We start from the raw sequence: 27,778 nt of genomic DNA on the forward strand, positions 1-27,778 counted from the left end.
TATATCGTTCTTCAAATTCTTCAAAATGAAGATAAAGACAACATTCCCCAGTCAAAGAAAGCATAATAAGATTTATTTTCCAGAAACATTTATTTTTTTAAATAGTGCTCTTCCCTTATAAAGCAGCTCTTCAAGTCATGTTTCTTTTACCACAGTGTCTTTGGCATTTTCCTCCTAGAACTTTCTTGTAGAGTGGTATAAAATGTAATTTTTCTTTTTTTTTTACAGAAAAATAAGTATTTAAACCACAAATTAATTCCCCAAAGTATTAAATAACATACCAAAAACTTTATCAAATCTATTACATACACTGATGGGACAAAACCTTGTTGTGTATGTGCTTAATAATTATATATACATTTTTAGCTTAGTTAAGTTAGTTCTTCAAAGTTATCAAGGAAGCTTTACAAAAAATCCAAATGCACAATTGCAGTATTACTAGAATTTGTCACACTATTTGTAGGATTTAGCAATGTATACAATACATTGTGTTTAAAAACCTCTGCCTGAATGTGCAAACTGATGACTTATTTTTGTATTTTGGAATAGTTTGCAAAAAGACAGGATTTTATACAATTACACAGTCACTTTCCAGATTTCATGGAATTAAGAAACGAATATAATGATAATTATCCCCTATATGAAAACACATCTACGAGTAAAAGCAATGGCATCATGCACATCAGAGACTAAAACACAGTATGAAAAACCAACAGGAAAACATCACGTCCTTTCAGTTGCACTGAACACGCCGTTCATTCCGAAGCAGCATTACTGTAGTGAGCAAATAAGACTCTAAAATAAGACTTGTTTTTCTTATTTTTGCCTATGTAGTGCGATACATACATAGAGTGTGCTCAACCGTTAAACAAGGAGTCCTTGCGTTCAAGGCCTCACAGGAGGGGATTCCATCCAGGTTCCTTTACCCACAGAGAGCTTAAGAAATTTTACAACTGTTTCTTGTACAGTTTTTTGGTGGGCTCTGTGGTGGACGGATAATTTTAGCCTTCTTTAAGCTGTTCCTTTTATTGATGTTGCTGGATGTGAGGGAGTACGAGCGTCCATGCATCATCCTGGCATTAAGGCCATTCGCCATGGAGAAAGATTTGAGATGGCTTCTTAAGGCAACAGGGAGAGGGAGCTTGTCAACAAGATGCACGGGAGTACAGGAAACTATGGCACGGCAACAAAGGTCTTGCAGGCTCAGTACTTAAAAACAGACATAAAACTTGCGTTAAAATAGCATGCTTTTGTCAGCCCCGTGGTGGCAGCACACCCAGCACTCTGCATGCACTCTGTACTTCCAGGAAGAACTCTCATTTCTTCTCCCACACCCTTTCCCACATACACATTATCCAAAATATCTGCTGCTTCAGTTTCTAAGTCTTAATGCTTAGATGACTGAGCATACAAGTTCTAGGAAAGATACGTTATTCCCTATAAAAGCACAACAGGTTATACCTGCAGATATATTTTTTTCTGATTAGAAAGTACAATGAACGGAATTCCTGATTCTTCTTTTTTTGATGTTTTTACATCAGGGTTAAAGTTTCTGAAAATTATTTTATATTAATGAACCATAAACCTACATTTATACATTTTCAGTGTACATCGCTTACCCTTGTTCGGCCTCCAGAGCCTGTCCATTCCGTGTCTCATCAATACTATTCTTGCTAGCTCAGTAAAGGACTCAGTAATATTGAAATTACAAAGTGGACTGACTTCAAAAAAAGTCATGCCCAGCCTCTCAGCAAAGGCTTGTGCTTGTTCAGTAGACACTTGGCGCTTGAAGGCTAAGTGAAGGCGATTTCCAACCAGGATTTTTGGCACACCAGGAGCATGCTGAGCAAAGAGACACAAAAACCAAAAATTAATAGTTTGGCTTCCATCTTCCCCTTCCCTCAATTAAAACAAATAAAAGATTTTTCAAGATTTCAACACGAAGTGGCAGGTTGGACCAGATGATCTCTACAGGTCCCTTCCAGCTTAAATTATTCTATGATTCTCTGATCTGAAAATATCCCTTCCTCGGAGAAGACACTTGCACAGATGATGTGGCAAATCTATAGCAAAAGTGGGACTACAATATGAAATCTTTGCCCTCCATATGCTTTCCATCAACACCTTTAAAGAAATCAGACACTAGCTGTTACATTTCCAACTTCCTTGAACTATAAACATAGGAAGAAGATTGGAAACTTGGCATCTCTGATAACTGTGGAGTAAGCACTGCCTGCAAATGCCAGTAAAAACAGTAGGAAATACCATAAGCAGTCGGTCTTAGTCATCTGTTACAGACTACTGACACTCTGGGATTATACCTCACCTCATCTATTTCTTTTATCCATCGATCGATTCCATCAAATGACCAACGATTTGTAATGTCATACACTAGTATTACTCCCTGTATTAAAAAAAATAAATGGTGAGTTTAACAGAGGCATAACACAGAATACTATAATCTGTAAATTCTCCCAGTTCTAAAATCATCTTGTAAGAGGCTGAGCAACTTCTCAATGGAGCAGAACCTCAGCATCCTGTGAGACCAAGCCCACCCCTCCATGTAGATTCCAGACCAGCTAAGGGGCAGAAACCCTCACTTAGTTTTAGGGTCTAACACATTGGTAAATATTTATTTTCATAGTGGACAAGTTTGGTTGATCATACACACATCACAAATCATAGCAAATAAATATTTTTGGTCTCATTTGGTAGCTTGAAGATTCAATGCTCTGTGCAGTTCTGGAACATAACAGCCGCAACTCATCCGAACCAACACGTCATGAATTATAGCAATACTTCAAAGTCTGAAGCTGTAGTGACTTTTAACATGTCTGTCTTTTTTTTAAAGTCACTTCCTTACAAGTCATTACATTTCATCACATTTCAGACTATGTTTGTATTTTTCACAATACTCTTGACAGTTTTACGTTATCAATGTCTCTTACTTGGCACACAGTTTTACAAAGTACTATTAGCACAGCTTTCACATGATCAAAGTAAGATAACATGCTTACGTTATTGAGGTAACCAACAAGAGGCATAAGAATATATATCACTGTATTTTACCCTGGTTGAACTTCAACCTCATGGATTTCCCCTACCCAAAAGAAAATCCTGCCCATCGTTATTTCCCACATTTCACGTTATCTTCAAACTATTACTGAATCTGCACACAATCTACAAGTGAGCCATGGAAGCCGTCATGACGGCTTGCTAACTCTGCTTGCATTCATCCAACAACCATTACTCATCACTGAGAAAGTTGTACTTTGCTTACCTGAGCACCTCTTGAATAAGACCGAAATATGGTGCAGAATCTCCCTTGCCCTGATGTATCCCTAAATGAAATAAATATTATATAGATTTAAAAGAAGTAGGTGGCCTCCTATGTTAAGAGTTCAGCTAGATTAACTCATCTGTACTGATCGGTATCAGCCCCTCCACCAGTCATGCAGTTACGCAGTCACTAATGCATGAGAGCCCTTCTCGCTCTCAGCAGTTTTTCCCCACTGGCATTCTGCCCTTTCCTCTACATTTCTCAGATTTCTCAGCGTAAGAGGACAAGGACTTCAAACTTTACTCTTGTGATTGCCCTTGGAAAACAAAGGCTATTACTCAAGTGTACGTATGCCACTAGACTGCGCTTAATTCAGCTTGAAGAAAGGTTCCGTTTTCACAGCAAAAGAAAAGTGGGAGGAAACAATAGGTATCACCAAGGAAACTAGTGGAAAACAGTAAATTCTTCACTTCAGCAGCAATAGCTCACCATGAGTCTGGTGTGATGAAGGCATCTCTACAGAGTCATAGATGGCACAGATTTTTAGAAAAGCATGCACCAAGGAGGAAAAAAAAAAAAATATATATCACTGCATAAAGTGTTTGGAAGGAAAAAAAAAATCAAATTTATAGCTAAGATCGTGATAACAAGTAAAATCCCATAAAGACTTTTTGAGGTATATTACAGATCTTCAGATGCAAGGCGCATATTTCCGTATATGGCCAACTGCAGAAATGTTTCCAATCTGTTATTTTAAGGAGTCCAAAGAACATCCTTGCCCTTCACAAAAAGAATTAAAAATAACTTAGCTTTGACACAAATGCATCTAACGCCAGTAATTAAAGTTTCAAACAAAAATGAAACACCAAAATTAATTTTAAAGATGGAATCGGCTCAGGATTGTCCCTCTGTAGGAGGAAAAGGATATCATCATAGTAACAATTCATTCTCACCTCCAGTTCTCTACTCTGAACACTGCTTCTTCCTAGACCCTGTCTCTCTGATTGATCTAGATGATGGTTCCTCAAAAATCACACTCCGTCTCCTTCCTGTCCTGCACTGACCTTACTTCTCCCTCCTTTATGCCATAAGTTGAGGGAAAGAGGAAAACAATGGATTTAAGAGGTAGCAATGCTGCTGCATTTTTCAAGTTGTACCACTTGCTGAGTATTTCTAAAGGAACGAAAAGATGGCCATCTTCAAACAGCCTTAACACAAAAGCACCCTGACAGACCAAGAATTTGACCCTACAGGAAAACCAGTTGTAAAATAATGTTATTTGTTCTCAACATGTTTTTATAAAGATCAAATCACATCAGAATGCATATCAATTAAATTATATCAGCAATAATGCCACTTTTTTTTTTTAAATACTGTGGTTTAGTCAACCATTACTACTAATAAATGGAACAAAGGGACGTTGCTATGCAATCACTGTATGCTTTCTAAAGTACTTCCATGGTTCTCATTACCACTATATTTTCTAATCTCTGAAGGCACTTGTAATCTTTTGTGCCTTTCTTCTGCATTTATTATGCGTGTCTCATGTAGAGAAATTGTAGGGTCCCCCATTTTACATGAAATAGATACAAAATGGAGGTAAAGAGAAAGCACAACTTATTCAAAGGGCTAGCTGCCTGGCTCACTCTTCCTCAGTTGACTAAATACTTCTGAAGCATAGGGAGAACGCCTGCTCTGAAAAGCTGCATTTCTGTCTTTGAAATATAAACTACAAGGAAAGGTGAAGCACACACTTACCAGAGCTGTAGCTTGATTCGTCGGCCATCCAGAAGAATCGTTGTAGTCTTACAGTCTATACCTGTGGGGAAGACAGTCATGCAAATCTTAGAGCAACTTGGAGGTGTACAACAGAGACACAGTTACAGATTTCAAAGAAGCTGACCTCAAAAAAAGGTATACGTCATCAGTACTCTATGAAGTGCACATAGATAGGAACAATTTGTTCATATAAAGTTACAGAGACCTTTCATATTACCTAAGCTTGGTCTATTCAGGGGACTGGAGCATCTCCCATGTAAGGAAAGGCTGAGAGACCTGGGTTTATTCAGCCTGGAGAAAAGACTGAGGGGGGATCTCATCAATGCTTATAAATATCTGAAGGGCGGGTGTCAAGGGGATGGGGCCGGACTCTTTTCAGTGGTGCCCAACGCCAGGCCAAGGGGCCACAGGCACAAGCTGGAGCATGGGAAGTTCCACCTGAACATAAGGAGAAACCTCTTCCCTGTGCAGGTGCCAGAGCAGGGGCACAGGCTGCCCAGAGAGGCTGTGGGGTCCCTTCCCTGGAGACATTCACCCCCCGCCTGGACGCGGCCCTGTGCCCCTGCTCTGGGGGTGCCCACTCACGCAGGGGTGGGATGGGGTGAGCCCCAGAGGTCCCTTCCAACCCCCACCACTCTGCGATTCAGAGCAGATGTCTTAGGCTCCATTCAGGTTGATAAACGATCTGTTTTATTCATTATCATGATAGTATAGATGCTTAAAGAGTTTTATCTCTTCTCAAAGAAAGAAGGAACTAGGTTTTTTGCCTTTTCTCTCATACGTACATTGCAGACTAAATGCCGTTCTCTTCCTCCATTCCGTAGCTTCATTGCCTCTATTATTTTTTTCCTTTCTTATAAGAGCTGTCTATGATTCAGAGGTTGTATCAGATACACATGTCCATCTTATATAAAAGCAGCAGATAGCGCAAGAAGTGGCTTGCCTTTTGTCTCCAGCCTTTCCCATTCCTATTGAGAACAGCCTTCACTGCCCAAAAGACCTATGCAGTTAGTGTCCAGCAATCACAGGCAGGTTCCGTTTATTCCTTCCCATAACATGCCAGGCCTTGTGGTTGAGCTACAATATCTCTTTTAGATGAGCTGAAGTACTGCAGTGTTAAAGGGAAGTATGTATACATACTTATACACTCATACACAGGCGCACATACAACTTAACTCACATCTTTATTGTACCTTTTGTAGTCTTTGCAAACAACCTTCAGTGCTTTATAATATTACCTTTTCACTGCTAACCTGGCATGCCCCAAGAAGCAATTGAACTGTGTAAAAACGAGCTCAAGTCTAGTATTACTGTTTTCTTGGGCAAAACGGATGTGTTAGTTACAATCGGATTAGGTAAAACTAATCGGAAGCAGTTGTGTAGCTGCAGTTGACCCCTGAAAATATCCACCACCATGCTAGGGTCAATGGCTTTGAACACTGCGCTTTGCTACTGCATCCACAAATTGCATAATTATAAACTTTAAAAGAAAGAGAGGCTTTTATTTTTTATTAAATGTTATTTTAAAAGTGTGCATTCAGTATTCACACTGTGCAGCCAAGTGACACAGTTTCACTGGTAAATGTGTTTTTCTCATGTTTTCTTTGCTGTGTCATCATTAACTTCTTGAGTTGAAGATTTGTTCAGAGTCCTCCACATGAATTTTAAAAAGCATGGAAACTAGCTCTGAAAAGTGTTCTGAAATGTAATCGGACTTGTACCTTGAAGAGAGACACGTGCTTTACTTTCTGAGCATAAGCAAAACAAGGGGATGAGAAAAACACATTGACATGGAAAAATAAATGTATGCAGAAGAGTGCCCTAATTATTACTTCAGATTTCAGCACATCTTTACCAGAGGAACAGGGATGACAGTGCTAAAGATGATCCTGTAAGCATCAGGTTCACTATTATGGGTGGCATCAACATCCAGAGCAAAAAAAAGTTGATCTATATCTCAATATTTGTATTGATAAACAATAAAATGCTTACCACTATTATTTTTTTTTTTTGCTATATTTATTTAAGGAAGAGAATTTTGGAAGTTTAGTAAGAGGACATATCAATTACTTACATTGCGCTCTCAAAGAAAAAGCACGGCACATAAAGAACAGATGGAAACCTGTCTCAGCTGCAAGCAGGACTCTGGAGAGGCACCCACTGTGCAGGAGATCTGCTCTCCTTGCCTGAAAACATGTTTTGTCACCAAGTTAACAAAGTGGATCTCCTGTTGCTCCTCCAAGAAAGTATTGCTAAGTGCTGCTACCAGTTGTCATGAAGAGGTCCCTAAAGCAGTCACTGATAGTCTATTACCTCCATTTTTATAAATGAAAAATGGGTTTAAAACCCACCGGCATAAATAAGCAGACACAGAAAAGGAAGCCTCACCCGCTTCCTTTTCCAGAAGGAAAGGAGTTTGTAAGACTAGGTCTGGAATAACGAACAGGTGCTAAGTTTCCGAAGAGAAGTTATTGCAAGGTGATGGTTGTCAGCTGAGTCAGCTCCCCCTGTAGCCACAGGCAGAGATGCTTTGTTTGTGCTTCTCCTAAAATTTGCACCACACTAAAGGGCTCAAATAGCAGTTGTCACATGTAAAGCGCTGTCTTTGGCACACAAAATTTGAGCCCATTTTACAAAAACAGCCTGAAATTTGAATTCACTAAGTTATAATCACAAGACACTACTCTCTGAAATGAGGTATTGATGTGCTATCCCAGGAAATGTTCTCCTAGTTATAAACCAGGATAATTTATTGCCCAGAGGTCATGCACCATTACCCAACGTGGCTGTCTCCAGGTTTTAGTCTCAAGGCAACTCATCTGTACACAGCTATCACCAGTTTCTCCTCCAGAACAGACACGGGGGGCTCCGAATGCTTTTATTACACAGCACAATAGCATCAATTCCTTTTTGTAGGACACCTATTGTCACATAGATACTAAAGCATATGGTGAAACAAGTTCTTTATCTCTACTACAAATAACTTCACTTCTCTAATTTCCTGGCTTCTTGCATGTCAAAACTTACATCCATAGATTAAATAGCTAGTAGCCAAAAACTTCCATTGCAATATTAGCAAATTATTTTTACTTCTGATTTTACTTTTTTATTTGTTGATACCAGCAGAGTCAAACCAGCTTTAAGCTTTCTTTATAAAGTGATTTAAAACCAACAAATTCTGAATGATACTTGCACTGCGGTACTATTAATTTAAAATATTTTTATCTATGATTGATTTGACTTGTTACACGGTTTATGGAATTTCTAGCAGCAGTAGCAACCACTAAGCATCTGCCCACTTTGAAAGAACAGCAGAGGAGCAGTAAGTCACCTTGCCCTACAGTCTTGCCTAAGTCACAGCCCTACAGAAACGGATATTTGCAGTTCCGAGAGCAAGGGCATTTCTTAAGAATGAGAAGCCAAGAGGAATTGCCTGTTACTGAGATCCTGGTAAAGAAGAAGCTAGCAATGACCAGAGAGGTGACAGAAAGCAAGCTTAAGAAGCAGTCTTGCTGTGATACGAAGACCAGGTAGGTAGGAAGATCAGGAAGATAGAGGCATTGTGATGGTACGTCACACATCATTAGGAAGCATATTTCAAAGATGCCGCTTCATGTCTATTGCCTGCAGGATAGTTCACTTGAGTCACAACATACAGGTTCGCTGCTCCCGCTTTTGCAAAGCCATGAATACAACCTACTGTCAAGTAGGAGTATATTAGGAAAAAATCTCTCAACACAGCTCCTTCTAGTCTGGCAGCAAAAAGAGGGAGCTAAATTCTTCTGATCTTTCCAACTCAAATCAGAGGCTGGCTCGGTGCCATGCCAACTTCACGGTTCCCAGACAAGCGCCAAGCTAAAAGGCCAGGGACAGCAAAAATGGGCATTTCAAGCTCTTTGCTCACTGCAGAAGTGTGAATTGAAGCATCTTCTGCCTTTAGTTCAGGCTCTTATCTGTATATTTGGAAAGACACATGCAGAAAAAAACCCAATCTATTACCACCAGTTTTGGGAGACTTATTTTCAATTATTGGCCAAAGTGTTGCAGTTCTCCAGCAGTATTAGGAAATAGTCAAATCTACAAACCACAAGTTTAAAAAAAAAATTTAAAAAACCCCCAACCAAACCAACCTATAGACAACATCTTGGGACACTGAACAGACTAGAATATTGAAACTGTTTGCACACTGAAAGAACAAGTTTAATCATTTCAGAAATTCTCGAAAACATAAAACATGCAGAACGAACCCTGCATAAGACTATATAACTCATTCCAGCATCCTGTGCTACTGCTGATATTTCCCGCAGGGTGAAATACCTCTAGTAGTTTATCTAAAGTTAATGAAGAGGCACAGACCATGTTTAGCAAACACTGACACATCCCACACAGTGAACGGGTATCCATCATTCTGTTACAAGACATACCAAGCACAGAAAATTAGCATTGCATAGCTAGAGGACACACAGCTGAACAAACCTGGTGCTGTGCTTTGCACCACAGACCATAAACTACTGCAAGTCGCTCGTGTTTAGCCACACAGAAAAAATTGTAATATTTTGCATTATGACATGTACAAGACAAATCTGAAAAATATACTGTTACCAGCTGCTGTTTATGAAAGCATTTTATGGGTTTCTCAAAGGATTTTTGAGGAAGAGACGGATTCAGAAACTTCCTTATGCTTCAGCTGTTACACAGATAGAAGCAGTTGATAATATAACCTAAACATCTCTGCAATTAGCATTTGCCATTGATTAAGAATCAAAACAAAAAGCCTTTTGCCATGAATCATCAGGAACAGCATGAAACCGTAACAATGAGAGCAACAGATGTGGATTGTGCTGTTGTAGAAATCAAATGTCCTTCCAGAACATTATTCACTCATTTAGTAAGACAGAATAGCTTTGTTTGGATATGCAACTAAAATGTATTTCTACACAAGAAAGGGAAGTAAAAGGCTGCTAAATGAAAAAAAAAAATTAATCTTTGAAATAAACCAGAAAAACCTCCCAGTGCTTAATACTTTCACGTAGACGCTTTTTAAGAAAAATTATTTACCTGAAGCCTCAAATTGAAATTAAAGAACCTGAAACAAGGCACTACCCTTGCTGAAGGGTTTGGATTGCTTAAAGCTAATTTGTAATAGATTTTGTTCTTCTTAAACACGAAATGAACAGATAGAAAACTGAAAGAAATATTATTGAACCCAGGAAGCACTAAGATTCCCAAAGAAGCATTCAGCTGTTTAGCAACAACTGCAGTAAATAGGAAGCCATCCTCTCTGCATCGATGCTCTGCAGCCATTACCACACTATCACTTCTGCTTCACTGACCACACTCCATTCATGTCAACACTGATTATTTTAAGGCTTACTGTGAATTTCTGCTACTCTTGAGCTTACAGTAGTGTCTCAAAGCTTCTGGGGTTTGTGACGGGTCTCTTCAGGGTGGAATCCTTCAGTCATTTAAGTTTCTTATTTTGTGTTCCACCAAAGGCAACATTATTTGCACCAAAAATCTTTTCAGTTTAATAATTGAGATTCAATGATCTATAGTGCAACTAACAGCCAGTCATTTGGCTTTGGAGCTGTGCAAAAACCCACACTGACTCACCTGAACAAAATCTGAAGCAATGGTCCACAGGCCAACCATTGGTCATATCTTGAGAATATGACAGAGTAAAATGCAGATTTGTCCCTCAAAATTTTTCACAGGAATTGGATGTTAGCCTAATATTTTAATGGTTTGGAGCTTGTTCAGCATTTGCTTTGGATCTGCGTTCAACTTTGATAATTTATAGGAGAGGCAGGGGAGAAGGAAAAACAGGAAAAAACCCAATAACTTTAAAGCTAGATTCTTCAGAGCTGTCCTTCACCGATTCAGCATTGAAAGAGTTTATTCAGTGGCACATTTGTCTTAGAAATGGTCCCCAGAACAATCCTTTTTAGACCTGAGAAAGTACATAATACATGACTATCTCTGAACGTGGTGCTCTCTTGCCTTTTAGCTCATAAACACTTCAAGAATTGACTGGTTTCATTGTTTTTACTTACTCGTCTTAATGTGTCCTTTCTTTAAAGTTTAAGGCATGTTGCTCCTTGTAGATAACTGATGTCAGATTAGCAGCTTTCGTATTTAATTAAAACGGAATCTAACTACTTCAAAATAATAATAATAAAACATTCCAGCTCCCTGCCTCCAGGCCTGACCACCTTCCAGATATTTCCATGTTAAACACCTTCTCTAGCAATTGTTCACTCCATCAGCTTGTCCAAATTAACTGTTCAATAACAGTTATCTTGGACACATACTAATGTCTCCTTCCCACTGTCTGGTTCTGTGCCAATAATTAAGTGTCTATAAATAAATATATGTTTATATTCAGTGGGATTCTGGGCCTGTATTTAACAAAGTCCACTGAAAACATCTTTCAGGTTCAAAGACTGTTGGCTGCACTTCAAAAACCCAGTTTTAGGTTTCAGTGAGTGCTTAAAACCATTTTCTCATAGGCATGATGAGAATTCAATGGTCCCACTGCTTCCCACTTAAAGCTCCCCCAGCTATCAAGCTTTGCACATACACATTAAAACTGAAGTCTAGCGTTTCTCTTCAGAACACATTTGTAACTGTTTGAAGTATATTTGGCAAGTGACACAACTTCCAACTCCATTCATTTATTCTCAGCAAAAGGACCCACAGCATGCTTTTGATTCAAAATTCAACTGAGCTTTGAAAACTAAGCCCCATGTTTTCAATATCATGCTGCAAAGAAATAAGCTCTTTGCAATAAAACTGGACTATATCTTTTGATATATAAGCACGAAGGTCAGGTTATGTGACAGTCGCACTTGCCTTTTCAGAATAATCATAACTTTCCAGATTCCAGTCTTCTCCATCGCACCTAATTACTGCAATAAAAGCCATCTGTTTGCAAAGCACAGATTGCCTATTCAGATTGAAATAGAGACACTAAAATTTTAGATCTAGACTGTATTCTTCACCTCATTAATCAAGCCATAAACCACAATTACAAAGTCTCACAGAGAATTCACTCATTTCAATGATGTGAAAATCTTCCCAGTTTTAAAAAGAAGCTATTTGTATCAGAAAGCTCGGCTTTATATTTAGCGTTGTTTATGGTCGCAGACATGTGCCAATATCACGGTCTATCCTTCAGTACATCTGTTCTCCTTTAAATGTTTAAAGGAATTAAGTTTACAAGAAATCTACCCTTAAAAAAAAAAAAAACACAAAAAGAAAGTGCTCTTTAACAATTACACAGCTGTTTTTCATAGTTACAAAATCTTTAGAGCACCAGGTTAAAACCTGAAGATCTCAGAGCACTTCTAGTTGGCTGTAGTCCAGACTGCTGTCGTCAGAACCAAAAGAAATGGTAGCAGAATAAAAAGTTTGACACAACTTTACGGCCTACCTCCAATACTAACCTGAAAACAAAATTAACAACAAACTCCAAAACCTATGTAAGCCCCCCAAAATTAATTAGTCAGGCTGCTAATTTACAGAGGCAGTAACTGAAGAAGTTTCTGTTCATCCTCTTACTATTAGCCTTAATAAGTAAACAAGCCAGTACTATGCATATTAAATTCACACCCTTCTCAAAAAGAACATGCAAACTACTTGTTAAGTACATGGGTTTTTTAATCATGCCTTAGCTTGCAGTATTTCTGCTAAGATGGCTAATTAAAAGGTAAACATTCAAGGCAGACAACTGTTTCGAAAGAAAACTATTTGACATCAGCTAATAATCAAGTTTTAACCAAAACTAGCGAATGATCTATTTCCATTCACGTTAAGAGGAAAGGAAATAAATCTCCTGAGATCATATATCATTCTCTTCTGTCTTAACACTTGTCAACAACAAAATAGGCTCTTTACAATCTAAGGCCTTAGAAATCTATTTTACAGTAAGAAAGAGAACTGTTCCCATCCCCCAGGTCAGGAAGAAGCAGGAACTCTGCACTTCAGCTCATCATTTCCTTTCTTCCACTCCAAAAGAAAAGGATATCGGAGGCATATGGTAAGCTTGTCAACTCAAATGTTTACTACAAGTTGCAGCTAACATCCTCAGATGAAAGCTGCTATATATAAACATGTTATTGTTTATAAATAGCAGCACTGCAGGAAAAGGGGATGCTATTATTAGCTTTACTGACAAAAAAAGTTCTTCCTTTATTTCAGCACTTTATTAATAAATTTTAAATAAATTGGGAAGAGATTAATATATCAATCTCAGCAATCTCATAAGCGAGGTGGTTTCTTCTCAACCCCTTTTTCCACAGATGTGAAAGAATCCAGAGAAACATGGAGCCTGGGGTGATCCGTGATCCCAGAACGCCTCTGGTGCCTCGCACCTAGATCCAGCTGCTCACAGACAACTCTGCAACTCAGGCTTCTGACTGGAAAATTCACATTAAAAGACAAGATCCCCAAAACTACAGACAGTTCTGGACATGGATTGAGATGGGATTGTTACTGACTGGTAGCAGTTATTAGCCAAAGGTGGGGGTTTTTTAAATAGTTATTTAAAGCCAAGAACCTCAGATTATGAGTTATGAGTGAACATGGATCACTCAGTTCCCTACGTGGGGAAAGGAACATACTGTTGGCAGAAGACAACAAACATCAGCTTTACGATTTCCCTTCTCTCTCTCCAAATTCTTTGCAACTGAACTAAAAAAAAAAAAAAAAGAGTAATGTCACGAAGTTCCCAGTTTATAGTCATTGTTATAAAACAGCAACAGTATTTTAAGACAGCTCTTTTCTACTTAAGACTTGCATTTTATATAAAAAATTGCTGTCTACTTTTACTCCATTTAATATCAAAGTAAAGATAACCACAACCTAGTGCCAGCAAATTTGATTTAGAAATTAACCTCTTATAAGTACGGGGCGGGGGGAGAGGGAATATTCCTCTGTGGTATCTTCTCACTACTGCTGTTCATCAATTCCTTCAAGTAAGAGCTGGACGGCAAGAGGAGTTCCTTTGCATGCGTCAGGCATGTTGTTAGCAAGCATCCCGTCTTCCTAAAAAACTCAGTTACATTATTTTCAAAGATCATCAGCTCTCAAGGGCAGCCTCTCATTCACAATCCCACCTCTACACTCCTTGCAATTACATTTCAGATTTCAATTTCAATTGCAATTAAGGTTCAGATGTGATTCTTTGTTTCACCTTCTTTGAGATACACATGTATCCCAAGCAACAGCTAAGATACGGTGCTCTGCCTATCTGTGGAAAGTACAGTGAAGGGAAGCTTGGCCAGGCTAAGACAATTAACCCCAAAAAAGTGGAATAAGTTTTATATAACAGTTGATTGTCCAATGTTTCAGTGCTTGTGGATATCTTTGTGGTATAATAATCCTTTAGCATAAAGCTTAACAGTGGGGGTTGAATCGTCGTGGTGCATGAGGAAAAGACCTGAAGGCAGGTTACATATATTTTAAAATTCTACAAACCAAGAAAGAAATGGGACAGAGCCATGAAGAACTTGCCCTTACTTACATCTTAAACGCTAGGTTTGAAATATGGCCAGAATCTGGGAGAATAGCTTCAAACCTACTATAAAATATTAAAAACAGATGCAATATTCCACATTTTACAATATTTTCCAAAAGCTAACAATGACCTTTTATGTCTTCACACTTCATTAGCAGTAAACCAGTGCAAAAGTACCTGGCACGAGAAGAATCGCAAGAACATCGAGCCACTGTTATTGTGAGCTATAGGCCTAAAAGCTCACCAAGAACAGTTGCAAACCTCTCCAAAACTTCCCTAGGCTTTTAATCAAGTCTCAAATAAGTGTTTCTAAACAACCACTTTCAGTTAAGCATATCAATATATCATAACAACTAGAAAAATCAGAATTGTTCCATAAACATATTGTTGTATATTATGAAAATGTAAGTAATACTTATGATAAATGGCAAGGTATAACAACCAAGGGTTACACAACCCAACCCAAAATGCCTACTCCAGGCTGCCATCAGTACTCCCAGAAATCACAGCAGTATTTGTCACCAAGTGTAGTAAAAGGAAAAAAAAGCAGGTTTTTTTTTTTGCACCCCACAAAGCACTGCTTGTTAAATGAAGAAAAAAGATTACTTGAAAAATAATTCTTTGAGCTGAACAAGTAATGAATTCTGTCATTATGACAACCAAAGATCAAAGTGGGAATTCACAACAAGTAGCTGTAAGTGCCATAATTTTGCTTTAAAGATGCCAGAGACCAAAATTCATATCATTATTGAAAAATTACTGTGGCTTAAAAGCTATCATCCAGAAAACATACAGCACAGGCAGAGATACTTGCAAAGGAAGAGCTTTCAAACTAACCTCCAGACTAAGCAACAGACAACCAGATGCACTTCTTAAATTTGGAATTCCAAGTGAAACACATGCTGCAATAAAATGGGGTTTATAGATAATGTTACCATTAACTCAAGGAATGCCCAAGTCATGAGATATCTTCAGGACATATACTTCCACGAGAAAAATGAAGGAAATTAAGTCTGGCTTGGATTATGCTTCCACTTCTCCCCTCTCCCCCTCCCAGCTATTCCAGCCAGAAGAGTTGCCAAAGTTATAACTGTACTGCTTTTTCAGGGCAAAAGAAAATTAACACAAAACACTAGCAAACACTTTTTGTTAGGATTTAAAGGAGAAAGACAGACTATCCATTACTGATGCAAAGCTCTTTTTCCACCCATCATTTAGCTGGTTTCAGTTTCCCAAGAAACTGATTTCAGGTGAATAGGATCAAAGGAAATTCCAGGTTGGAGCAATCTCAGAAGGTCATCTAGATCAACCTCCTACTCAAAACAGGATCGGATATGAGGTCTGGACACTGCATAACCTCTTCGGGCAACCTGGTCCCCAGCTTGACTGTCTTCACAGTAGAAAAGTTTTTCCCCTTACCCATTCCAAACCATTCTTGTTTCAGCTTACACTAGTTCTCTCTTACCCTCCCACCATGTACAGAGCCTCACTGTCCTCCTGATGACCTCCTCATGGGTACCGGGAGGCTGCTCTTTGGTTGCTCCCCAAAGGTCTCCTCCACAGAGGTGACTCATTACTCTGCGGCCAAACTTCATTGAAGTTGTTAGAGCTGCAGACTTTTCTTCACTTAAAAACTATGTAATTATTTTTCATGTAGTCTTCTGCATCCAACCAGCCTGTCTCGCAGATGTTGAGGACAAACACAGTGTAGACTGATAAGTTAGTCTGCCTATAAAACTGCAGCTCTCAAACAGTACTGGACCAAACTCCTGTTTGGAGACAAAAACTAGAATTTATATGGAAAAATTATTACACCACATTTATTCTTGGACTCTAGAATCTTCTTGCTCTAAGACTAACATAATTCTAAAATGATGTTTCTGTCTGAACTGAAAAAGAAAATTAAGTTTAAAAGTTTAGAGGTTATGAACTTGTTTAAAATTCCGTTTATCATGCTCCTATATTATAAAGTATGTGTCCAAGTTAAACTACAATCTACTGATTCAGAAGTGGTTTTGAAAAGTCAAGGCTATGCTTTACACAAACTTCACTCAGCATATTTACCGAAGCAAACATACAGAAAGATTAGAAGAACTGAGCCCTGCCTGCCTGAGATCATGCACTGTGCATAGGGATTGCTAGGACAATTAGAAAAGAAATAGATGTATCCAGATATCCATGTTAAAAATTCTGCACCACAGGACTCTCTGTATACTGACTCAATCATTCCATTGAATGCATCAGCTACATGAGCCTCTTTTCCTCAGTCTAGTCTTTAGAGAGTGTTAAAAAGGCTGCCAGACCTGCTGGGTCTCTTCTGGGTTTTCCAGCTGGCAGTTTCATATTTCATGTGCTTAAATATCCCATTTTAAGGCACTGCATAAAGTCAGCTTGCAAACAAAGTATAAGGGCACAGGAGATACATTAACACATTGTTGTCCCTAAAATTTTGAAGGTATTAATTATTTTGATTCAAAACCTTGGACTAAAATATTCCTACCCCCTTTTTCTTTCTTTTAATTAAACTGTTTTTTGTTGTTAACAGTTTCTGTTTCATCCAATCATCTATAATGGCTCATTTTCCATAAAAATGAGCAATCAAACATACGGTCCGCAAATACACTTATGACTGCTCCTTCAATACATTCTTTCAGAGTACATAAGCATTCTTTGCAATTTCAGCTTTGCCGATGTGGGATTACAAGGACACGTATGTTGGTATGGTCAGGGTAGGGCTCATGGTGTGAAGTCGTACCTCAGAGGGAAAATGTAAGCAGTGGCAGGAGCATAACAGTGAGTTACTAACTGCCAAGATGTGCTCAGCATACCCAGTATAAAAACTGGGGGAAAACAAAGAGGTAAAATCTGAATCATAAGCCTGGAACATGCTACATGGTAAACAAATTATGGTTATTAAATGCAAGTGATGGGACTGCATTTGAAAGTGTGAAATATAAGCTGCAATTCATCTAGGGCAAATGCGTCGCTCTTGGACTGCAGCTCAGTTTGAACCGCTGTCACGTGTTCAGTCTCCTCTACATTTACATCTGCACACACATGGGACTTGTATCTAGCCATGTAGTAAGAATAATTGGAACTTTTCAATAAACAGGTTACCTTCTTCTGACCCAAGAATGAAAGTATTCTTACAAAACATTTATCCATACTTTTGCGTACTGTAGTACACTTAAAGAATATGCCCTATTTTAACAAACAATTAAAACGGGTATTTATGGCATTGGGAGTTTGTGTTATGAACATGAAGCTGAGACCTAAAAGTAATTTATTGGGGGAAACTCTAAATAGTTTGATTTCACATCAGTCAACACCTTATTTTAAAGCTGCATTTTTTGGAGGGCTCGTAGCAGTCCAGAGGTGTGTCTGCACTAAGTGGTATTGAATGTTTCAAAGGAGGTCGCGGAATCCCACTTACTCTAGCATAAGGGAACAGAAATGCATAGCAAAATGGTTTCTTGAAATTGGCAAAAGGCGACAGAAGGTTGCAACCATATTTTTTAATTAAAAAAGAGCAGACAGATTACCCATTTTCACAAGTGAAGTAGCTGCAAAGAATTCTCTATCTCCAAATATTGGATTAGGAAGATTGGCAGGCGTGTGAGGGAAGCAGACCTCAGAAAGCAGCCAGGTTGGGATGTTCTTCCTCTTACCATTTTTAACAGAGCACTAGGCTAAATCAGCTCAAGATGACACTTCTTATGCTCTTAACTTAGAAGTCAGTTACTTTTTAAAACACTTGGAATTCTCCATTCCAGAAATTCTCATCATAGTTACTCCACCTCTGCATATTAAACTACCAGTTTCTACTTTGAAATCCAACATTACACAAATAATTTTACTGTCCAGGATAACTAAGTAACACAGCTTTGACTCTTCCAGCCTCCTTGTGCTCACCAGCTATTGCTTCATCACCTCTGTCTTCTGACACCACTTGTTGACTTCACACGGTGCTTTCGTATCAGCACCCTTCAATGGCAAATCCCACGCAACGAAGAAAAAGAGCAAAGCTGTTATACTGGCTTTCAGCTTAGCACAAGAATACATCTCATGAACAATAAATAGGTTTCTCTGCTTCTGACCATAAACATGGTTCCAAAATACTTAATCTTCACTGTTTATATGCCTACAAACCAGGGAAAAATTACTGACTTGACAGAAATGTTTTTGTGTGCATGTAAGGGTGTTTTCACTGCTAGGTCATACCTGTCCATTCCCCAGTTAGAGTTACTTTTCTGTCCTAGAGAGGATTCTCACCTTGCCTTGAGCAAATCTTCAGAGATTTGGTTCAGACAGCCTGAGCATTGTAAGAACCAGAGTATGTTCCACTTCCTTAGAGATTTACACCCTTTAGGGTTCAAAAAACCCGTACCTCCCATAAAGAATCACTAATCAGATCCAGTAAGTCTGGACACAGCACATACGTTTCTTCTACCAAAACGCAGTCTAATTAATTTATCAAACAAGTATGTAACTATACCAAAAGCAGGTATGTACTACCTCAAACATTTAAGACAGCTGTTCCTCAATGCACTTTGTCATTTGGCACAGCTTGTTACTGATGATACTTTCTCTTTTCCGCTTATCCCACCCAGCTGGAAGAGGATACCCTCTTAGATGCCACAAATTGCTGTAAAGATGTGAGCAAGGTTAGTTTCTGGACCTTTAAACCCCCTCTATTCCTGGGCGGAAATTATAATTACTAACTTCATAGTAATTAGCTTTCTAACTTTCCATAGATTTGAGTTCAATTTATGGCTGTTGTGAACACCCATATTTTTGTGGACTTTGCCTTGAGTAGGTACTAAATTATAGCCAATACTGACAGATGATTTTATCTTATCTTTCTGAAATACTGGACATTAAATACAGAGCATATGTTGATAAATCTGTGTTTGATCTTCACTTACTTATGAACTTGCAGGTCTAACTACTCAGCTTGCCCAGTTCATACTTCTATATTACAACACATCAAGATAGAAAAGAAAGGGACAATTATTTGTACAGATGTGTTCCACTATATCAACAGATTTAGACGTTGATAAAAAAGCACAGGAAGCTCACACCAAACATGTTTGCTGTATTACATTTGAGTTGATCCTTAAATAAACCCAGCACGACAAACACTAGCCCAATTCAAGTGTTTTCTGTAAATACTGCAGTAGTTTCATATTTTCAGTCTCATATTTAACAAAATCCAGAAGAGCTGAATAAAATGGGATACAAACAAAACTTTTAATCTTAGCCAATTTCTATTCTTAATCCCATTTTCCATTCTTGTTTAGCTCCCAGAACAAAAACAAATTTACAGCAATATGTAAATGTAATTTAACCAACGTATCGGATAAAACTTAATCCTGGCACAGGCAAACACAATTTTGGTTAGGCCAAATCATCTTAAAAGGACTCAATTACCTTGAAGTCTGACCACTTTTCAAAATAGCCTGGACTTTGTCTTTCATGTTGCACACCTGTCTGAGAGCCTGACGGTAATTTTGTTTTTGCAGTCACTTTCCCACTCCCTCGTATCTACGAAAAAAAAGGGGGGGGTAGGGAAAAAAGACACCAGTAGCCCAAGGGAAACTGAGACAGGCAGCACATAGTGCTATTGAACGAATGTGCATGAGAAAGACAAAGAAGAAAGTAAGCTATTGCTGTAGTTTCTTCTGCCACAACAATCTAAAATATTACTTGTAGCAATAGCAGATATCAAATTCAGACAAGTGTGTGCAGGTGGGTTTTAGGCAGGAATCTGAAAAACATTCGCATGATGTTAAGATTTCAAGGCTTCTTCATTCTGAAACTATACAATAATATGCTTGACCAAAATATAGGTGTTTTCTGTGTTGTCTTTTGTTGTTGTTGTTGAATACACCTTGCTAAGAAACATGAAGACCAGTTATTGGAAAAGAACAAGGTACACAAATACCTGGTTTCATTATGTGCATGTGCTCCCAGTTTTGCTTCCCCTCCCCCCATAACGTGGTTGGGTGAGGAGAGGGCTAGGAAGAGAAATAATTTGAGCCTACTGATTAAGTGGTTTCGAAACTGCACTATAAGATGACCTAGCTTCTGACCTTCATGAAACTGTAACACTCCTTGTCCATGAGATGGGTATGAGTGCATGGCACTTGAGTTGCAATATTAAAACAAAGAAATACTATTAATATATTAAACTGAAGAAAAATGGCCAAGTAGAAGAAAGTGTGCAATAAAGCAAAACTAATTTTATGGAAGGTTTGAAGAAACGTATGAAAAACCAAGCAGGCCTAAGATTTCTCTTGCTCCATTAAATCAAGCAAGGTGAATATTCACCGCTTCAAAAAATGTGCAAGACCAGCTAACAAATACAAAGCCCAACACTGCCCGATCAACCTGACCATCACAGGAAATGCTACAGTATGCTTTACCACATTGTTTATGAAAAATATGGAAAAAGAGGTAAAAAAAAGGTGTCACTCAAGTATGCTGCCATGGATCAGGGAAGAAAACACAACATACTGGTCTCACAAGGTGGGCATGAAACTCCAAACTTGAGATATGGGGATAGGGGAAAGGCACATGAATGGAAGCAAAGAACAAAGCCAATCTGCATTAGATCATAAGCATTTTTTTCCCCCAGTACGGAAAGTATCTATCGTAAGTAAGGCAAGAATAAGGGGAATTGGTCAAAGCAGGATCCACATTTTCAGCTAACATATGCCTCTCATAACTGACTGCCTATTAAGAATTGCTACTCCACAGTGCTACAACCTGGAAAGGACAAAATGTCATTATAGATGGTGGAAAAGGGGGTAATTGTTTCAATTTTTCTTGTTTAAACACAGAAGGGGAAGAGCAAGTACAGAGTGGGTTCTGTTTAGCAAACTCTCTTCACATGCAGTATATAATACAATTTAATGCTGTCTTTCAGCAGTAAGCACAGCTCTTGTACAATACCATACTAAAGGGGCAGTCATATCTAACATATTTAGAGTAGAATCTATTACTGCTTTACAGACTCATCCCAAAATAGGTTAGATGCCCTATTTGAAGCAACTATCTCTTTCCACCAATGCCACAGAAGCCTACAGTAATAAGACACTAGATGTCTTCTAGGCACTTGGTGTATGAAATCAAACCTCACCTGCTTTTCCTTGTACAAGAATGCAGTTTAAATCCTTTTAAACTGAGATCAGTGGGTGTATAACTGGATTTTAACAAAACTCAAGGGGGAAAAAATTCATGCCTATTCAACCTTTTAGGAAAAGTTACTTCATGACAGCTGAGAGTGATCAATTTTTGCTCTCCTTGTGCGGTGACATGGTCTAGTGTATTTATAGGCAAGCATAATTAACCTCAAAAGGTGTTTATTTGCTCTCAGACACTGATGCTCAGCAACTTTAAACAACTCTTCTGCTGGAGAAATCCTAATAGAATGGGCGGAAGATTGCCCCTAAAAGCTGGTGCCATGTGCAAAGAACTACAGAAAAGTAATGATGTTGCCATCAGTTTCTATCGCAATCTTTAGAACGTGTTGTTTTCAGGAAAATATAATGGTTTCAAAATAAGTCAGTGATAAGCAACCCATCCTATTCATTATTATACTGCTAGGAAAACAAAACAATTTTATTTCCCCTTCCTTTCAGCCAAGTAACATTTTCAAAACCACAGTTTTATGAAGACAGAACAGAGCAACTTAACATCAGATCTTTGTGATAAGACTTTTACCTCAACTAGTTTTGTATTTGGTCTTGTTGGGGGTGAGGGGAGGAAACCACAGTCAGCTCACAAATCTGTGTCTTTTAATTTCTCGTGTTTCTTTGTTTCCTTATTTTACTTAGGGCCTGTTCCCTCCTCTTTACACCAAAGAATGGCTTTGATCTGTGTATTAAGTTATCAGGAAGGGCCACCATGAACTCTGCCTGCTGGGACACGAGCAGCTGACAACTACCCCAGGCTAAATCCTACATGATGTGCAAGGGCAATCTTGTTCTCCCCATACGGTCCGAGGTTGGGCCATCCAAGCTCCAGGCCTACATTCTAGCCACTTAGTGTTCAAGACAACCACTGATTAACACCCGCAACTATTACACACCAGAATCTTTTCAAGCATCCGGATAAGACAACCAATACCCCAGTGGAGTTCTCAATCTAGGGGCAAAGAGAATTTATGTAAAGACAAACAACTGTGATGTGAACTTACGAGGATACGAAAATGTTGCTTGGTGAGAAAGGATGAGACACAATTTGTCAGTTTAAACCTGATGTTCCTGCAAGAAAAGGAGTAGGAGTAACACAGGTTTGAACAATCATTCCTTTCAGTCCCTGTGTCAAGCAATCACACTGGAAGCAAGTTAGTATAAAAGCAAAACCAGAATCCAGCTGAATAAAGAATCTATTAGTGCAAAACATCAAAATATTTGTCTACCTAGTGACAGCACATCTAAGGCATTATGCTCTAGTCTAGAAGTAATTATTTCCTCTGAATTTATTCTGACAAGAAATGAACAATGCTTAAAAGGAAAGTTTCTGTAGCTCTCTAGAAGACCATTTTGTGCAGTTTTTCTTACCAGGTTAGATACCAAGAGTGTCCAATCTATTGTAATTTCAGTTTTGAGCATGATATAGGAGAACTATAAAGGCCGGCTGCCCAGACAACTAACCTTACTGCTTACCTGCCCATCTCCAGGATAACTGCTTTCTAAGTCATCTCTGTGAATCATGTTCACCAATGCATCTTCCATGGTAGTCCTTACTTTGTGATGTTAATAAAGCTTCTCCCCTTCTTTCCAACCCAGAGCCCTTTGGTCATTAAGAAAGATTTGGAGACCAAGAGATTGCACTCCTCCTTAATAGCTGAACTATGCCAAATGCTTCCAAACCACAGCTTGCGGAGCAGCAGCAGCTTGCAGGGACTTGACTGATCAGATGATGCTGGCTTTCCTTCCCCTCTCCAGATTTCATATCATTTTTGTGTACTGACAAAAAATAGTAAGACATATGACTGCCATATTTTCCTGGGAATGAGATATATGGCAGATTTATTTCTGAATAGTTAAGATAGTGCCGTGAAAAGTTAATTTGTGGTTTATACAAAGTTTGAGCCCACAGAGTTGAGAAGAGACAGTCACACAGCTGCACATAAAGCCTTCAGGAATCTGATGGCTGAAAAAAAAAACAAAACCCACACCCTCCCCTCCTCCACGCCCCCCCCCGTTCTATTCAACTCCAGGTTTTATTTTACCTTAATTCTTCTTGTCTGCTTAACTGTCTTAGGTGCTGTTGAAGACAACAAGCAACGAAAACCCCCTTGATCCTTCTTTGCTGATGAGTCCATCCTCACTCAGCCTTTCTTCCACATCTCTTAATATCCCATGGGGCTCATTTAGGTTCTCGTCCTTCCCAAAGGAGGGGTCACACTCTGTTCAACACCTTGTCCTTCTCTATACTTCCTTTATAAATAATGTCTCTACTTCTTAGAGCACTGCAGTGCATCTTAGTGATACCTCCTGTTGTTTAGCACAAGAATAAACCCTATATCAAAGCTAAATTCTAACTTTTCTTCCTCAACTCTAACGCACTGCTGTCCTTTCTGAAACCCAGCCCTGTAACTTCAGAGTCATCTTTCCATTTTATCCTCAGAACTGGTAAGCTCTCTGAACAGCTGGTCTTATTCAAGCCCTCATCTGTCCTTCATCTTGATCACTCTCTGTAGCTCATTCTTTCCAAACTTCTCAACATTCATATTCCCACCTTCACTTTGTTAAATTTCAGCAGTGGGAGTAACCTCTTTCCTGTTGCAATAAACATAAAATTCTGTCTCTCTTGCATACATAAATTTAAACATCTGCCCAGATTGACATGCTTCATCACATTAACTTGTTTGTCCTAATTTTCAAGGCCCTTTGGTGTTTTTCCTCTCTCTCCTGAATTGTTCTTTTCTTTCACCACATCATCTCTCTCCTCGTCCATTGCAGTCTCAAAACTATTCCCTTTCATCCAGCTCCACAACAAAGTTTTGTCATTTCAAAGCTTGTGTGTGGCACATTTTGACAGAATCTACCATAGCACTAGACTTTCCCTTTCCAATTCAGAGACGTATCTGGCATTATGAAAGTGGTGGATCCTAGCAGTTAAGTAAGGACTTGAAAATGGTGAAAAAGTCAGTGTTTATCAAGCTTTTTAATCAAGTTAAATTAGAAAATGAGTCATAATATCAACAGGATGTTTAGCTCTATTCCTCTCCCTGTATCTCTATTTTACTAATCCCTGAGCCTGCGCAGATTCCTCACAGCTGCATCCTACACAGCCACGCTCAGATGATGGAGAAAAGGCTGAGGGGATACAGGCAGAAAAGGGATATCAGATACAGATCACCAAAGAAAGTGGGCAGCTTATGTGCAGTGTTCAAAAGTATTTCAAGTTTGATGCACTCAAGAACCTCAGAAATTGAAAAGTGAGAAAAAATTATCATGAACTTTGACAGTTAAAATCCTTCCTTAAAGGGGACTGGACAGTCTACCACAATTGTGTAAACACTGAGGCTCCACATGTACAAAAATTCTTAATTATGACACTAGTTGCATAACATGAAGAATCACATTATACTCCTTCCACACTTTACTACCATGCCATCTGCTATATCTGCCCTCCCCTTGTAACTCATGTCCCTCTCTTCAGACATGCTTGTCTTCTCGGGCCTAAGAACATCTTTCAGTCAGTGTGAGACAGTGACCTTTGCATAGGAAAGTTTGTGAGGTCTTGAATTACCATATTTGCCTAACCCTGTATAGTTCAGATTGATAAATATCCTGGTGAAGAGACTACAAACCATGAAAGAGCGCAAAAAACCTTAAAACACCGTATGTGTACATTTTAAAGTTATTAGTAGCGATGAATTTCCAAGCTGCCTAAGTACTTATAAAATAATTCAAAAATAATATTTGTATTTCTTGGCTGTCAAGAAATCTTTTCACAAAGCTATAGTGTTAGCCACACATTTTAAGTATTTTTTCAGAGCAAACCCACAGGCATCACAAGGTTTACATGCAGAAGTCTGAAGTAAAACCAATGAGCTCAGGAGCTGGTCAACATTCTCTCTCAGTTACGTCAAGATACACTGGCGACTGAAGTGCTCCTTCAGCGTAAGGATTTATAAACAAGATTGTGACTATGGAACAGGGCCAGACTAGGCACACTCTCCGCAAGCCTTCTGTCCTTTTGCTCCAACCACCTGAAGAGCATGAAGAGTAAATACACTGCAACAGCCCAAGGAGTAATTTAGCAAAACTATTAAGCAAACATCTGAAAACGTACATTGATGCCTTCAAGGTACAGTCTGACTCATAAGCAAGGGTACAGAGAACTCTCCTCCCTCCCTCCAGTTCTTCGCCATGAGTCAGTACTATGAACTCAACATAATAACAGATCCTAAGTCAATGTAAAGCCTTCCAGTGAATTATCTAGTCACAAACTTATACTGGCAGTTAATTAAAGCAATGGGTAATTTGATAAGGTAATTTGCTTTTTAATATGCTGCATGATACGCTTGCATGAGGGGAAAAAAAAGAAGCGAAACTAGAGTATGTTCTAGGCAAACAAGATTGAGGGATTGAAAAGAGGAGAACAGGAGGGAAGGAAAACAGAAATCCCCTTCTCCCCGGGCCATTAGCTTAGTTTTAAGTCAGCCTGCGATGTTCACAACTCCCTAGTCTGCAGGCAGAATATATCTGGCACGGATGAGACTCTTCAGTCTTGCCCTTTAAAAAGCTGAAGTGCAAGAACATACTACAAACACGAACCTTGATCTTAAAGGGCTACCCTTCTGACATTAAGAACATGACAGTGAAAACAGGAGAAAGAGAAATCTTCCTTTTCTGCTCTTTCAGTGAAAGCAGTTTCACAGCAAAAACCTTTGCTGTTCACAGATCCTTTACTAGAAAGACATTTTTATTAGTATTTCCCTTTACTCATTGATAACAACAGAAACAACTGCCTTGGAAGATAAACCCTAGCACCTTGATCAATACTTTCTGTGCATTAAGACGTTTCTCTTAAACCTGAGCTCCGGAACGTTTCGCGCACGAGCCCACCTGCGCGGGACGTTACACCCCGACAATTCCACCTCCTTTCTGAAAACTACGTACAGCGAAACATCGTTCCGCGCGCCTCCGCCCGCCCTCTCCGAGGGCACCCCTGGGAGCCGCACAGGTCAGCGGGAACCTGCAGACGCGGCTGTCCCCATCTCACTTCCCGGCCCGAGAAGCCGAAGTGCACGGCGGCCTCTGCCCGCCCCCCCCCGCGGGCCCGGGTCCCGAGAGGCTGGCGGGAGGCCCCTCCTCGCAGCGGGGTGGGCTTACCCATGTTGTACCCGTAGGGCGACTCGGAGGCGCCGTCCTGCAGGCTGGCCAGGATCTCCCCCTTGCCCACGTCGCTGTCCCCCACCAGCAGGAATTTCAGCAGGAAATCGTAGGCTTTCACCGGGCTTCCCACCTGGCTCATCCTCCCCGTGGATGCCCCCGGCGGCTCAGCTCCCGCGGCCCATCCCGGGGCCCGACGGGGCCAGGTGAGGACGGCGGGCGGCGGGGTGGGCAGGCAGCGGCATGTCCGGGGCTGGCGGGGCAGCGGCGGGAGGCGGCGGCGCCGTCCCGTCACGGCAGCGGGAGCAGCGCCCGCCGCGCCATCCCTCGGATGCCGTGGCCGGAGCGGGGAGGCTCTCGGGGGGCGCCTCCTGCAGCGGCGGCAGGCGGCGGTGTTAGGGGCGGGGGACGGCGGCAGCGCGCGTTATGTCGCGACAGAACGAAGGCGACAGTCTCTTCCGACGGAGGGCCCGACCCTCCCGCCGCCCGGGGGCACGAACGAGCAGCGGAGCGGCTCCTCCGCCCGCCCCGCTCCGCTCCTCCACCTGCCGCCGCCGGCTGTCACCGCACCGCTGCCTCACGCCGCCGCTCAGCCTGCCCGCCGCCGCGGCGCTCTGACAGGACACCGAGCCCCGCCCCCGAGCCTCGCTATTGGGCGGTTCCTTTACGCCCCCACCCTCCTCAGCATTCATTGGCGCGCCGAAACGGTAGCCCCGCCCCGCGCCAGCTTCTATGCGAGTGCTGTAACGCCCCCCCGCACTCGCCGATTGGTGCGCCGAAAAGCGCTAGCCCTGGCCCCCTCGGCTTCTATTGGGGGAAGGCAAACCTCAACCGCCCCCTCCCTCG

At 40.2% G+C, this 27,778-nt stretch overlaps 1 protein-coding gene across 1 annotated transcript; it reads right to left on the reverse strand.

The window, feature by feature from the left end:
• Positions 1–43: 43 nt before the first annotated feature.
• RAB40B (RAB40B, member RAS oncogene family) lies at positions 44–27,548 on the reverse strand. The gene is made up of 6 exons (XM_064467101.1): positions 26,933–27,548; positions 5,039–5,099; positions 3,281–3,341; positions 2,327–2,404; positions 1,620–1,842; positions 44–1,209 (listed from the first exon to the last, which is right to left on the reverse strand). Exons 1-6 carry the CDS (start codon positions 27,072–27,074, stop codon positions 938–940), a joined length of 837 nt encoding a protein of 278 aa, XP_064323171.1. The 5' UTR covers positions 27,075–27,548; the 3' UTR covers positions 44–937.
• Between the last annotated feature and the right edge of the window lie 230 nt (positions 27,549–27,778).

The sequence above is a fragment of the Phalacrocorax carbo genome, chromosome 16 (genome assembly GCF_963921805.1).
Source record: "Phalacrocorax carbo chromosome 16, bPhaCar2.1, whole genome shotgun sequence".
NCBI classification, from domain to species: Eukaryota; Metazoa; Chordata; class Aves; order Suliformes; family Phalacrocoracidae; genus Phalacrocorax; species Phalacrocorax carbo.